Source organism: Pseudonaja textilis, chromosome 12, assembly GCF_049901715.1.
Source record: "Pseudonaja textilis isolate UNSWEBS1 chromosome 12, rPseTex1.2, whole genome shotgun sequence".
In the NCBI taxonomy this organism is placed as follows: domain Eukaryota; kingdom Metazoa; phylum Chordata; class Lepidosauria; order Squamata; family Elapidae; genus Pseudonaja; species Pseudonaja textilis.
In genome coordinates, this window is record NC_142001.1 from 11103635 (window position 1) to 11119080 (window position 15446).

Consider the following 15446-nt stretch of genomic DNA (forward strand, 5'->3'; position numbering starts at 1 on the left):
AAAAAATGCAAGTAGAAAAATAGGGACCCCTTTGGTGGGAAGGTAATAGCGTTCCATGCACTTTGGGTGTTTAGTCCTGCCGGCCACATGACCACAGAGATGTCTTTAGACAGCGCTGGCTCTTTGGCTTTGTAACGGAGATGAGCACTGCCCCCTAAAGCTGAAAATGATTAGCATGTATGTGTTAGGGGACCTTTACTTCTACCTTTATGTTGGACTGGAAAGAATGCACTTGGAAAGACGAAGCCCCCATGAAATAAAATAATAAACCAAGCTCTTCCTGACTAATTCTGAGGTTGCATTTAGAAACCTTAAAACCTACCATGGGGGAAGATGCATTCCTCACTGGGTAATTAATTATTAGTAGTATTAATGCTGACTTAGTCTACTGAAAAGACTTTGTGCTGAGGCATCAAGAAAAACAAGGGAAGAAAGTACAGTTCTTCAGGAGATAAACATTCTTTAATTACATAGCTGTATTCTTCAGCTACTTTCATGTCTACGTCGAGCAAATGATATGCAAATACTGAATATGCAGTTAGGGTAACACCTGAAGGGCCCACCTGTATTGGATTTTGCTTGTCAGGCTTTGGGGACAAGACTGAACAAAATAGCGACACCTCCCTTTAGACAATTGCTAGAAGCAAAAGACATTTACTGGTAGCTTGACCACCTCAGATATGGAGATACCTACTAGTAAGGATGAATTAAAGCAGAGGTCTCCAAACATGGCAACTTTAAAACTTGTGGACTTCAACTCCCAGAATTCTCCAGCCAGCATAGCTGGGAGTTGAAGTCCACAAGCTGCCAAGTTTGGGGATCCCTGAATTAAAGAGTAGCAGTAAACAATTTTTTTAATTGAACAGCCTTTTTGATTTGACAGATGACAATTCCGACCCATCACAACCTACAAGACTTTTTTGTAGTCCAACGTCAAGCCATGGCTGGTTCTAGTAAAAGGATAAATCTATGGTTGACTTCAAGAAAGGTTGACTGGATGTTTTGGGCCTCTGCAGGTTAATTTGCTTTCCAGGAGCTCTCTGTAGCTTCTTCAAAATGTTGGAGGCTAGCAAATACTCAACAATTAAGATCTATGCTCAGGTTTCCCAAAACGAAACATTTCCTCTTTCCTTGATCAGTAGGAGATGTTGCTGATAGTACTAGCTTCTTCTTTAGATATCAGTGGTATCTTTGGGAAGACCACCAACCAATCAGAACAGAGCTGGAAGGGACCTCAGAGGTCTTCTAATCTGACCCCTGCTCAAGCAGGAGGCCCGATACAATTTGAGACAAGTGACTGTCTTAATTTCTTCTTAAAAACCACTCTTGATGAACCATCATGAGAACAGTGACCGTGGGGAAGAAAGTGCTCGTTTCAAATCCTCCCTCCCACCACCAAAAAATGCAAAGCCCATCATAGGAATTCATGCAGCTAATGTCCTGGCCTCTAAGAAATCCCGCACAAAGTTTGCGAGCGAAGATATACTGCTGTTCCTCAATTCCAGAATACGATCCTAACAAAACCCACACTTGACACATGTCACGGGCTATATATACCATTGCAACATGTTGCAGAGCCTTCACTTTGCTCCTTATGCAGCCAAACACCATTGGCAAAAAACACAAGAATAATGGAAGTATATTTTATGATGATATATGTACAGCGTTGCGGTGGGCTGGACAGGAGAATATTCTACTCGTTTGAGCGTTTGCGGAAAAAGCCAAAGACGGTTTGATCTTGACTAGGAGTCTGTCTGCTCGTTGTCGCAACCCAACACCTCCATCCTCAGGGCAATATGTTTGTTCCACTTGAGTGGGTGTATCCTCAAATATTTGGCAAAGAACGGGACATCCAGAAAGTTCATCACGGGCTGGAAATAATCGTGATTTCCCTGGAAAACCTGCAAAAATGAGAGGACGGTAACTGTCACTTTTCTCAGACCCTTTTCACTGGTCAGGAAAAAACAAAATGGACTACAGATAAGTCCTCAACTTACAACAGTTCATCTTTGCACCAAATGGAAAAATGAGAAAATCCCGACGGAAGAGGAAACAATGAAGAACATAATGGAAGGTGCAGAAATGAGTCGATTGACAATGGCAATTAGAGAACAGGAAGAAAAAGATTATTATAAAATTTGGAATTTATTCTATGAATGGCTAGGCAGAAGAGTAAGACATCGAAATATGTGATAATAGTATAATATACCATGGTTGATTGAAGTAGATTGAGTAAGAAAAGGAATATAATTTAATTTTTTGCAACCGTCCGACATGCAAAGTCAATGGGGATAACCCTAACCAGATTCCCTTAACCACCCGTGTTCCTAATTTAGCTGTTTCGGTGCTTCACTGAACAATGGTGGCAAAAAAGGTTGTAAAATGGGAAAATGGTTACTTATAGCAACGGTCTCCCTTAGCAACAGTGTTGTGGCCCATCGGGGGCTGACGGAGGTGGCAGCAGAGTCGGACAGTAGTGAGGAGGTTGGGGAGGAACCTGGGCCAATCCTGGAGGCTGAGGAAGGCTCGGATGAGGGCTCTGCATCAGAGGCACAGATGCAGCCAGGGCAGGCTGGCAGTTATCAGCTGCCTTCAGACTCAGACAGAAGTGAGATGGGGGAATTTCTGGAACTGGTTCCCAGCCTGCGCATGCGCAAGACTACCAGAAGACAAGAACAATTGACAAAGCAGGATCGACTCAGGAGAAAGATGATTGGCCCCTCCCATAGGACATAAAAGAGGAGCGAACGGGATGTGAGCTTTTGCAGGAAGCAATTAGTTCGTCTGGTCGATTCAAGCTTTGAAAAGTTCCGTTTGACTCTGTGTCCAGTTTGGACTTGCCCTCTGTCTGGCAATTCGTTCTCTGGCAGCATTTCAAGTGCAATAAGGTGGATGCTTATAAACATTCCCCTGAAAGACCATTTGTGAAGCCTGGCAGGCTGTGAATGAACGTAATTCACAGCCGTGGAAATAAAAGAGGTTTTTGCCGGGACTAAGATAGTGTTTTATGCTTCCTAAGGAAGCCTAGGTCAGAACAAACAGAAAGCTTGGGCTCAGTTGTGATCGTAAGTTGAGGACTACCTGTATAACCGGCTCAGGAATTCTGGAGGGTGAAATTGACACACCTTAAAGCTACCAAGGTTGAGAAACACTGATTAGACCATAAGGAGAGCATTCCCCAACGAGGGAACATTTAGTCCTATCGAAACAAAAGAAGCAAAAGTCCAGCACAGCTCACTTAACACATGGTTCACAGAGCAACATACATTTTGGGCTCAATTGTGGTGATAAGTCGAGGACTCCCTGTAGGAAGAAATGGTACCAACCTGTTTCTCCCCGTGTTGAAGGACGGATATCCAGTTTTGGCCATCTATGCTGGTGGAAAGACTGAACTCCTTTACAAACATATGGGTGAAGGCAGATTTGGCGCCTTGAGTTATCAATCCTGTCACCCGTACGATCTTCTTAAAGTTTACCTGAAGCCACTCAGTTGTGCTGTCAACCTGGGGGAAAGAGACGGAAATTACAGTCGCTCTATTCTGACCCAGCTCCACAAACACAACAAACTCAAAAGATGCCTTTATTAGGAGCGCTGGCAGCTCCAGCGAAAAGTTTCTCTCGCAGGCTAACAAATCTGTCCGTCAGAGAGATAAATAGTTGTCTGCCACACTAATTCATCTCTACCTCCTGCGTTTTATCCCCAGAGTTAGGGTGGGGCTTCGCTAGCAGTGGTGGCTCTTCCGTCCCAAGGACTGGCCCATAGATTTCTACTGCTCTCCTCTCCTCTGCCTTCTGTAAATCCCACATCAGGCTCTGGACCCAGCTGTTCCTCCTCTTCCTCATCAGCCACCTCCGGACCTGATTCTTCTGTCCCAAGGACCAGCCCATAGGTTTCCACTGCTCTCCTCTCCTCTCCCTTCTGCGCAGCTGCATGTCAGGCACTGGACCCAGCTGTTCCTCCTCTTCCTCATCAGCCACCTCCAGACCTGGGGGCTCTTGACTCTCCATCTAAGGGCTGACAGATAGCCCAGGCACACACACACCTCTCTCTCTCTCTCTCTCTGTCTGCCAGCTCCATTTCCTCTTCCCCCTTGGAGCTCCCAGTTTGCCTTGATGCAGACCCTGACTCCCACGCCTCCTCCTCCTCCTCCTCTGATTCAGCAGTGGCCCACAGGCCACAACACGCTCCATCCTTGGAAAACGAAATTTCAGCCTTTCTACTTTCTTTTCCCAATCACGGATTGTGTTAAAAGAATGCAGGTTAAAAGAATCAACTTACAAAAAAGGTCACTTCGTGACTTTCAAATTTAGAACAGCACTGAAAAAAGTGACTCACACTTAACCACTGTTGCAGCATCCCCCGTGTCACCTGATCAAAATTCAGATGCTCAGCAACGGCTTCATGTTTATGACCATTGCTGTGTCCCGGGGTCATGGGATCAACTTTTGGGACCTCCTGACAGGCAAAGTCAATGGGGGAAAAGCCAGATTAAACGACGTCACTAACTTAACAACTGCAACGATTCACTTAATGCTTGTGGCAAGAAAGGTCGTAAAATGGGACAAAGCTCACTTAACAAATGTCTTGATTAGCAACAGAAATTTGGAGCTCAATTGTGCTTGAAAGTCAAGGACTACCTGTACAATATAAAAAAAAGCAACGGACATCTGGACGCAGCAAATACCGCAAAATGGTTGCTCCATCCGATGAAAAAGGCCCAACTAGACATTTATCCAAGACCTGGGACAAAACAGACATCTTTTAAAGACTCATTTAAAAATAGTGGCTCAGTGGCTAAGTGGTTCAGTGGCTAAGACGCTGAGCTTGTCGATCAGAAAGGTCGGCAGTTCGGCAGTTCGAATCCCTAGCGTCGTGTAACGGAGTGAGTTCCCGTTACTTGTCCCAACTTCTGCCAACCTAGCAGTTCGAAACACGTAAAAAGTGCAAATAGAAAAATAAGGACCCCTTTGGTGGGAAGGTAACCGCATTCCGTGCGCCCTGGGCATTTAGTCCTGCTGGCCACATGACCACGGAGACGTCTTCGGACTTTGTAATGGAGATGAGCACCGCCCCCTAGAGCTGGAAACGACTAGCACGTGTGTGCGAGGGGAGCCTTTAAAGATAGGCTAGAGGGGAAGTTGGGCAAAGCCAACATTGCAGCTGGAATGAAAGGAGCCAAAATAACGGAAGACACGGTGCATACAATGAGAAACTAGAGGTTTTCAGGAAGCAAGGCTAACAGAGAAGGGAATTGAATTCTGGGAGTTGAAGTCCCCCCATTTTAAAGCTGCCATGCTTGAAAAACACTGCTGTAGACCTTCAATTTACCTCTGGTCTCCATGCATTTATTCTTCCTTTCAAATTGAGCCGGGCCAGAAAGGGAGACCAAGTAGCAAACACATTGTCAGCCCAAGAGGAGGCAGTAATCTGTTCATTAAGAATGGATTTGCTCTCCATTCCTAGCGGCATGGAACAGCCTAAAGGGAAAGAAAAGAGACAACCGTAGTAGTAACCCACATTTAGAACATAGAATCGTAGCCCTGGAAGAGGCCTTGGAGTTCTTCCAGCCCAAGACCTTCTCAAGGCAGGAGACCTTATACTATCTGTGGTCAAATGGTTGTCCACTCTTGTCCGTTTAACTTCAGTAGCCTCGTTTCTCTACCTCTATCCCTTGTGCCGGATCTTCATTCCTCGAATGGCATTCAATTGTATACATTGCATCCAACTGCTTTTGATCAAAGCATCCTTGTTGCCTTCCTCGTGGGGACCTGGTTAGCAGTGAATTTTTCCCCAGATTTTTAAAATCATACTATTTTTTTTTTACCCATTACAAAGTTAGTCATTTATCTTCTTATTAACCATGCAATCTTGTATTTGTTTGCTCAGCAGTCAACACATGGACCTTTCTCCCAAGTACAGTTGTACACTTGTAGAGTCAGTGAGATGGAGTGATTAAGACATTGAACTGGGACTTAGCTTGAAGTCCAACCTTAGCCACGGAAGATCCCTGGAGACTTAGGGCCTGTCTTCCTCTCTTAGTCCAAAGCACCTCAAAGAGTTATTGCTTTGGTGAAAAATGGGGAAAGAAACTACTAAGCAGGTTTTTGCTCCTATAGGAAAGGTAGCAAAGCTGACTTTTGCAAATCTAATGAATACAAGAATAACAAATGACAGAATTGCAGATTATATTGGTTAGGGAGAAACGTCTCTTTGTGGCATTTTAAGCAACTTCAGTAGCTGTATGTCTCTCTCCGGGTGAGAAAAGTGCTTGATGTGGAGGGTCTTCAAACTTGGCAAGTTTAAGAGTTGTGGACTTCACCTCCCAGAATTCCTGAATTAACATGACTGGAGGAGGAATTCTGGGAGTTGAAGTCCACAAGTCTTAAAGGGGTCAAGTTTGAACACCTCTGATATGGACCTTAAACGTTCTCATTGGGATGACCAGTCCATGGTAGGCAATATGTCTACTACCCCCAGGGGTGTCAAACTCAAGCTACCATAGATGTGCGATTGTGCGTATGTGCGCAGAGACATGTGTGGCAGGTTTGGTGGTGTTGCATGGCATCCTGGTAGTTTCTGAGACCCCACTGCCTCAACCACCCCACCATCCGACGAATGGCAAAAAGAAGGAAAGTTCTTGTTCCATACTGTTCAGGTCGCAGCCTAGCAACTCCATCCTCAAGGTGTTGCGAAAGTTGAAATGCGTTGGGTGGAGACGGAGATAACGGGCTACAATGGGAGGATCGAAGGCATTGTCCTTCACGCTCACTCCATCCACGTTTCCGGAGAATATCTGCAGGCAAGAAGCGAAAAGCGGCTCTGTTTCCATTGGGACATGCAAAGGAGGACAAGAAGAGTGGTACGGTAGCCTAGAGGTACAGCTCTCGCCTCACAATCAGGAGGCTGTGAGTTCGATCCTAGATAGAGGCAGATATTTATCTCTCTCTGGGTCTGTTGAGAATATATCTGCTGAACAAAACTCCACACCGGTGAGAGGAAGGGCATCCGGCACAGGAAGGGCATCCGGCCGGTAAACACTCTGCTAGCTCCATTTAGTTTGCCCATATTCTACCCCGCAAGGGATTATGCGGCCATTAAACGAAGATGATGATGATGATGATGATGATGCAAAAGAGGACAAGAGCTGTTATTAGGGGCCAGCTGGTGTAAGAGATAATCAGGCTGAGCCCAAGGATGGGATCAAACACGCCATCAGTTTGGATTCACAAGATCTATGTCCAGCCCCCTTGACTGGATTCCATTGGTACTTCCATCTAGATTGTTAGTAACAGATTTAACAGATTAACAGGGTTGGAAGTTGTGTATAGGTAACATGAAATAAACTTGTGCTCCTTTTGAACTTAATCTAGAAATCCTGGCTTTCTTGCACCTGATGGCTGGGTGTCCTTGGGCCAGTCCTTTTCTCTCAGCCCTAAACCGTTATCAACTACTTCTGAAAACCTTGGCAAGAAAACTGCAGGGATTTGTCTAGGTAGTCTCCAAAAGACATGACTGAACATTAAAAAAGAAACCTGATTTGCAAACAGCCCAATCCATGTTTGGGCCTCAACATCTCCAGGATGGATTAAGAGAAACGCCAACTCTCTAAATGTTCCTTGTTTATATTTATTACCTGTTTTGAGTTCATTTATTAGAAACTAGCTCGATCCCCGTGCTTCGCTACGAAACTATGTGGTCAGGCTTAGTTTTTGGGGTGGAAAATAAGGGGGAAAAAATTCTGCCTCTACCTACCAGCATCCATCGGTATTCATCTGGCTAAAGTCCTGTCAATGTGTGAGAGAGTTGAAGACTGTTTGGAGACTGAAACAGTATTTGCTGTTTGTGAGCAAGGAGACAGCAAGGAGCCTGGGCGTGGCTTAGCTCAACTGTTCTGGACTAAAGCTGCTTGGTGCTGTGAAACTTCTATCCTCTGCTTGTGTTTTGCATTTGGAACAGATTTCTTTTCAGGTGGGAAGGGGGAGTAGAGCTCCTTAGCATCAGAGCGTGTTAATAATAATATACAAAATACTAATGCTCTGATGGTCATTTTAAAAAAAGTCCTTTCTTAGTCAGCACCTAGAACGCAAGAGGAACATACGTGCCAAATTTCAAGTTTGTAGGCTTTACAGTTCTGGAGATTTTGTGTGGTATTTCACTTTTATAGGTATAGATTTATTACCTGTTTTGAGTTCATTTATTAGAAATCAAATCTAAAAGACTTCAGAGACAGAGCTCCAAAGTTTTCTCAGTTGCAACATGGAAGAGCTTTTCCACAACATTCTCTGAACTGAGTTTTTGATTTCTCCATCTAGCCCATGCCCCAATATTTTTATGCCCATCCGAATCTTAACCAGGTCAAGCCCTGCTTAGCTTCTTTCTAGCCACAGTGAAAGCTCAGCTGAATAATTCGCCCTGGTTTGACTTCTTTCCAGAAGATGCTAAAATGTGCATTGTTCCAGGGAGCTTTTGCTGATCAAACCAACCCCATGAAGGTTTTCTCATTGTTAATTGTTAATTGAACCCCAGGCTGTGATTGTTACTGGGTTATCAATATTGTTGTTTGTTCAAATATTGCATGCATCTTTCTTAATTTGCCTTATGGTGGATGTTTTGTTGTGGTGTCTTATCTTATTATTAACTGCCTAGCAGATTATATATAACCCAAATGAAGAAATAGAACAGAACAGAATAGAATGGGGAATAGAATAGAATTGTGCTTCCCATATAAGTTAACCAAAGCCAAGGAGGGATCCACCGGGAGTTACTCATAGCCCAACAATCCTTCAGGGATCTCTTCCTGTTTCTTTCAACAGTGTGTGAGTGGATTTGGGATGCTAAAATAGGATTCATACAATGCAATAGGGCTTTAACTTGGTTTGGATTCAACTGCTTGCTCAACAGATCATGGTTAAAAACCAACCTTTTAGAAAATAGGAAGGCTTTCAAAATGAAGAATGTGCATGTTACCGTACCTATATACCCTTTTCTTTAAATGTAGAATAGAATAGAATTAGGAATAGAGAAGAGTAGAGTAGAGTAAAATAGAGTAGAGCAGAAGAGAAGAGAATTAGAAATGGAATGGAATGGAATGGAATGGAATAGAATAGAATAGAATAGAATAGAATAGAATAGAATAGAATAGAATAGAATAGAATAGAATAGAAATGTTATTGTCACTTTGAATGTACACTAGTCAGCATACGCTAAAATAAAATTTCACTGAATTCAGCTCTCAAAATATAACCATTATGCATATACCCCATGTACACACACATACTGTATATGACACAGAGAAACATCACAGTCTAATTCGAATGTATACATATACATGGCGGGGGAGGGAGGAAGAACCTTGTGAGTTTACAACACATCTGGCATAAGCAAAAAAGCTGTTACAGAACCTAATAGTCCTTCTATAGATTACAGCACTGCCACCTCCTGTCAGTCATTCATGTATGCATCCCATTTATCAGCAAGTATAATCTGAGCTGTAAAAGCTCCTGAAGTCCTTGTGCCAAGCAAATCCACATTCTGCATTAATACACACTGGATTCTTTTCAGCGATATGCCTAATATTCGAAATGCTGTGTTATGTTCTTGCTTTGTTCTCCTTTTGTGGTGCTTAAGAAAGACGGGAACATAGCTATTCTTGCATTCTTTCTCAGGCACAAGTAATCCTCTATTTAGCCTTTTTTTCTACTCCAATTATAATGTTTTTGGTTTTCTCATATTGAAGAATTATTTGGCAACTGCAACCTCAGATTTAATGCAGCCTTTTCCATCCCAGATATATTAAATCCATTGTTATTATTGCAATCACCAGGAGATAACTAAAAGTGGAAACCAGCTCTAAACTTCAACTCTGCACATAGCAAATTTAAAGATTTGCAGACTCAACATGTCTGAAGCGTACTGCTGTTTTTATTTACGGGTTGACCCTCTTGAACATGTTCTGACCAAGGCTTCCTGAGACAGTAGCAATCACACGCTGTTCCCAAAAGCCTTTTTTAAAATTATTTTAACGGCTGTGAATTATATGCATTCACAGCCCGTAATGAGTCCCAAACAAATAGTCCAACAGAAGTCTGCCACAGTCTTTCGGGATAAGGCTGATAAGCACCCACCTTTATCTCCCTTGAAAGGCTGCCAACAACTAAATTGCCAATTAGCTCTACAAGGCCAAACGGAGCACAAAGTCAACATGGAGCTACAGATTTTAAACCAACCAGAATGAACAAAGTTGCTTCCTGCAAAGGCTCATGTCCCTTTGCTCCTCCTTTATGTCTTATGGGAGGGGCCAATCATCTCCAAGCCTTACTCCCGAGTTGCCCCTTTTGTCTTAACTATTCTTGCCTTTTGGCAGCTCTGCGCAAGCGCACACTGGGAACAGGCTCCTCTGCCTCGCTGCAATCAGATTCTGGAGGCTCCAGAGTCAGCACATAATTTCCAGATGGCCCCGGCCCCATCTCTGTGTTGGATGCAGGACCCTCGACCGAGCCCTCCCCAGACTCCCGGACTGGGCCATGTTCCTCCGCACTGTCCAACTCTGCTGCCAGCTCTGCAGGCTTCCAGTGGACCACAACAGAACATGCCTTCTAGCATGAAATGATGGTTTGCATTCTCAACTGTATTAGTACATTTTCAAACATCTTTCTGGTTTCTGATTACAAGAGAATCGCTAACCAAAAAAAAATTACCATTTGAGAGTTGGTAGAATTGCCTTTATAACTCTTCCAAGTCTCTCCATCCAGACTGTAGAAGATTTGAAACTGGGAGATGTAATAGTTGGTTAATTTCTGCCGAGCTCCTTGGGTCTTGATTCCATGGATGATCTTGGATTGGAGCAAGTCCACCTGGACAACAAGAACACTCTTTTCTTTAGGAAAGCAAAGTTTCTATAAAGCATCTTTCCTCACCTTCCAGATGTTTAGGAGGGCACCTCCCAGAGTTCCAAATTCAACACAGCAATCATGGACTCACCACACATTGAAAAAGGCTACCATAGTAGAAAGTTATTGGCAGATGGAACCAAATGGACCACAGCTAAATATATCAATGGCCTAAGCTAGTAAAAAAAATAAGGGGTCCTTGGTATTCTCTGAGCTTGCAGATGTTTCATTACCCAAACTAATTAACCTCATCAATGCTCTGCATTATCCCTGCTGTCAACACTGATGGCGTTACCTAGTTGGCAGTGGTGGGATTTAATTTTTTTTGCTACCGGTTCCATGGATGTGGCTTGGTGGGCATAGCAGGGGAAGCATACTGTAAAATCTCCAGTCAGAGATGGCATTTGCCACCTCTACTCAAAAGTTCTGCTACTGGTTCTCCAGAACTGAACCTGCTGAATACCCACTCTGTTAGTCGTATAACGAAACATCTGCAAGAAAACAACCAGGCTCAGGACCCCTCAGGTCAACCCTGAAGCTACAAATATTCTCCCTTGTTACTAGTAAACAGTAGCTTCCTCGGTTCACAAAGCAAACTAGAAAAGCAAGACTGATGATGGCATTTTCAACTTTTCTGTCTCGAAGGATGAGAAATCGACAGAATGCATAGGGAAGGGAAGGGCTTAGCTACAGAACTCAAATGCATTGCTTCTCATGCATTGGGAAATGATAAGATAGGACACAAGGTCTTCTAGAAGATTCTGAGGAGAAGAAGAAGGTTTATATAAGGATAACTATCTGGAAGCTGTCCATTTTGCCTATGTCAAAAGGACATTTGTCCATTAAACAGAAATGGCTGTTGACCAACATTCGTACTGCCACTGGTCTCCTTAGGAGCTGTCCTACTACCTTCAAAGAACCTACTGCTGATCTAGTTCTTGGGCTTCCCTCCTAGTACACGTACTACATGGTAGGATACATGAACCACCTGTCACCTTACCTCCCTTTAAGACCAAATATCACCACTTAAGATCACCGTAGGGAATTTAAAGGGTGACTGTCGTTTCAAATGGTGGCAGAGGAATCATTGCTATTCAGATATATTAGACCTAATCTAGCTTGAAAATTTTCAAGCGCAATAAAGCTGCTAATCTTAAATAGCGTGACAAGTTCTAGTTCTTGTGTATTACAAGGTCACTTTAGTGAATTACTTTCACTTTCTCTATTGTCCAAAAGAAGAAGAGGAGTTGATAATCATGCATCTTATAATGCTTGTTTGTTATTTACCTGTAGAACCTCTCCATCCTATTGGTCAAGCTTACCTGGATCCAGGAGTTCTTTTGCTCACTCCTCCAAGCATTGATTGAGCCAGAGTTGTCCAACCTGGCCAGACTGGGGACCCATCCACCTTGGACCAAAGGAAAAAGACAAGAGAGTAGAACGTGAAGATTTGGCAAGTTGTTCCTCGCAGCCAATTAATCCAACCAGAAAAACCTTGACAGAATTCTTCAGAGAAGTCAGAGTCTCCACACACAATGCTGGGTCCTTAGAGTGTTTTTGCCTTTTGCAAAGGCAAAAACCTTTTGAAACCAGGCTTATATTCCCTGGAGGGAGGGGCCATTATGTTGCATCCTTACTCCCAAGTTGCCTGTGCTGCTTCTCTTCTATGAGTCATCCTGCGCTGATGCGCACTTGGCACAGGCTCCTCGGGAAACTCCTCGTCACGGCTGCCAGCCCCCACAATCCCTGAAGGCGGCAGTCCACTCCCTGATGGTTCTGGCCCCTCATCAGAGTCATTGCTCTCCTCAGCCATCTGCACCTGCTGCCGGCTAACCACAACACTGCAATAATATTTTGTCTTCCCCAAACTACTTATATTAAAATAGATGGATAGATGGACTGGTGATAGAAGCAACCATCCAAGAATGTATATAATTGCAAATAATGTTATGATTTCATTGAATATTTGTTAGTCTTTTTCACAATAAAATCACGATCTTCTTCTTTTAATGATTCCATAAACCAGGCAACTGGACAGTCTGGGCAACTGAACAGAGCAGAGTGTTTACTGGCCGGATGCCCTTCCTATCACCAAAGCAGAGTTTTGTATCAGCAGATACATTCTCATTGTGCCCTGAGAGAGAAATATCTGCCTCTACTTAGGATCAAACTCACAGCCTCCTGATTGTGAGGTGAGAGCTCCACCTCTAGGCCACCGCAGTGCTCCTTTTTCACAATAAAATATTCCTAGACAATTAACCAGTGGAATAGCTTGCCTTCCGAAGTTGTAGGGGCTTCATCACGGGAGGTTTTTAAGAAAAGACTGGATTGCCGCTTGTCCGAAATGGTATAGGATCTCCTGCTTGAGCAGGGGATGGACTAGAAGACCTCCAAGGTCCCTTCCAGCTCTATTCTGACTGACCATGTCTACACAAAATCCCCCTTCTTTCTTAACAGAACCCCTCCCCAAAATAGAAGAAAACCAGGATCCAATCAGGGAAGAAACCAAAATTCCAATTCTCACCAGAGTGTTCTGAAGCCGTGATCTGAGAATCAGCAATATATCCTGAAGCTAAGCCCAGAGGACTCTGGCAATCTGAAACCAAAGGGTTAAAAAAATACGGCAATAAAAATGACCGTTGATCACACGATAGACCCGATTTTTGAGTTCTTTTTTGTGGCAGACCTTATGTCAACTCATAAAACATTCCTGTGCCTGTTTTAGTAGTTGCCATTAAAAACAGGGAGGAGAGAAAGGAAATCTGGAGAATCAGTGCAGCAGTTTGAAAGCGAACATTCCAACTCTTTATCTTTAAAAGACTGTAACTAAAATACCAGAGTTTTTGCCTGTGAATATATTGAATTGGAGAACATGAATGATGACACCCAGCCCTGTGAATGTGCTCATCAATTGGAGAATCTGATTGATGACACATCCGGGGGGAAAAACAGGGTCACAGATGACTGTAAATTATATAGGCCAGAGTTGGCTTCATACAGGGCATTGCCAGTATGTCACCTCTAATGAATCCTTTGAAGTTTTTTGAAGTTTGGCTCGAGGATCGTGATTAAATTAGGGCAATTGCTGCAATCCTGACACCTTAAGCCATTGCGGCAGAAGTAAAATGAGCACGCAGCATGGTTCTTAAGCGAATGCTGTGGTCCTTAAGCAAACCGATGGTTCTCTGTGGATGTGGTTATGCCAAAAGCCAGAAGGAACTGCCAGTTATTGGCAACAATGTCATTAACAATGGCCACGTGGCCATGAGATGTTGCATACCGTCATGAATACTGGTAGTCCTCGACTTACGAGCACAATTGAGCCCAAAATTTATGATGCTGAGTAAGAAATTCGTTTTGTGCCTTTTAATGACTTTTCTGGTCATATTTGTTAAGTGAATTACTGCAGTTGTTGAGTTAGTCACATGGCTTCCTCGTTGACTGTGCTGGCCAGAAGGTCACAAAAAGGGACTACATGACCCCAGGACACCGCAACCGTCATAAATATTGCCAAGGATCCAAATGTAAATCATATGACCCTGGGGATGCTGCAATCAATGGTTGTGTAAGTGCAAAAAATGGTCATGTCACTTTTTCCAATCTCGTTATAACTTTGGTCACTAAATGAACTGTTGTAAGCCAAGGAGCACCTGTATGGGCAGGTTGCCAGTGCCTGACAACCTGACCGTGATCACATGACCATGTGGGGCGCAACCATTATAACTTTCAGGACATCAACAGGGGTAGGATTCTATCGGTTCGGATCGGTTCGTGTGAACCGGAGGTTAAATTTGCATGTGGTTTGCTGAACCAGTATTTTGAACTGACCAGCTGGCCCTACTCACCCCTCCCCTCCCCGGAGTCTCCACGTGACCCATTTTTGATGCAGGTAAGTGCAGGATCTGCACGGAGGCTCTGGGAGTGGGAAAATGGCCCTTTTGGGACTACCGGAAGTCGCAAAATGGGCCCTTGTCCAGCTTCCAGAAGGCCTCCAGAGCCTGGGGGAGGCTGTCTTTGCCCTCCCAGAGGCCCGAGGGAAACCTCTGAACCCTTGGGAAGGTGAAAATCACCTTGGAAAGTTCCCGTAGGCCACACTCACCATGGCCATGCCAACCCAACAGTTTCGGCAGTGAACCGATTGCTGGGATTTTTGAATCCCACTCCTGGATGTAAGTCCCCCCTTTTTTTAGGTTAGATACAACTTCAAGTGGCTGTGACTTGAAGCTGTTGTCGAGGACCTCCCTAAAGATGCTCCGTTTCTCACCTTTGTTGTACACGAGGAAGAGGGCACTCATTCCTGCCTGTTCGTGTTCACTCACCACACACTCCACTCGCCAGATCCCGGGATGAGATGGTTTCATTTCCACAGTCTCAAAGGCACCTGCCCGAAGTTGCAAGAATAACAGACAATCAACAGATCCCTTGTTCTGGCTGCTAAGTTTTATGGAACAAGATTTCAATCTCTGATTGTATAAGGCTAGTGTCCATGCCCATAGGATAGGTTGATTTTAAGGATTGCTAGTATACTTGTAAATCATTGGTGGCATAGGAGTGGA

At 43.9% G+C, this 15446-nt stretch overlaps 1 protein-coding gene across 1 annotated transcript in view; it reads right to left on the reverse strand.

Moving 5' to 3' along the window:
- Positions 1–443: 443 nt before the first annotated feature.
- F8 (coagulation factor VIII) overlaps positions 444–15446 on the reverse strand; it is a 50926-nt gene continuing 35923 nt past the window's right edge. Inside the window, exons 19-26 of the mRNA XM_026702991.2 lie at positions 15155–15271; positions 13415–13486; positions 12213–12298; positions 10699–10854; positions 6650–6794; positions 5330–5478; positions 3327–3503; positions 444–1901 (exon numbers count right to left, since the gene is read on the reverse strand). Of these exons, the coding sequence (XP_026558776.1) occupies positions 1743–1901; positions 3327–3503; positions 5330–5478; positions 6650–6794; positions 10699–10854; positions 12213–12298; positions 13415–13486; positions 15155–15271 (1061 nt within the window). The 3' untranslated portion in view covers positions 444–1742. The remainder of the gene's footprint in view (positions 1902–3326; positions 3504–5329; positions 5479–6649; positions 6795–10698; positions 10855–12212; positions 12299–13414; positions 13487–15154; positions 15272–15446) is intronic.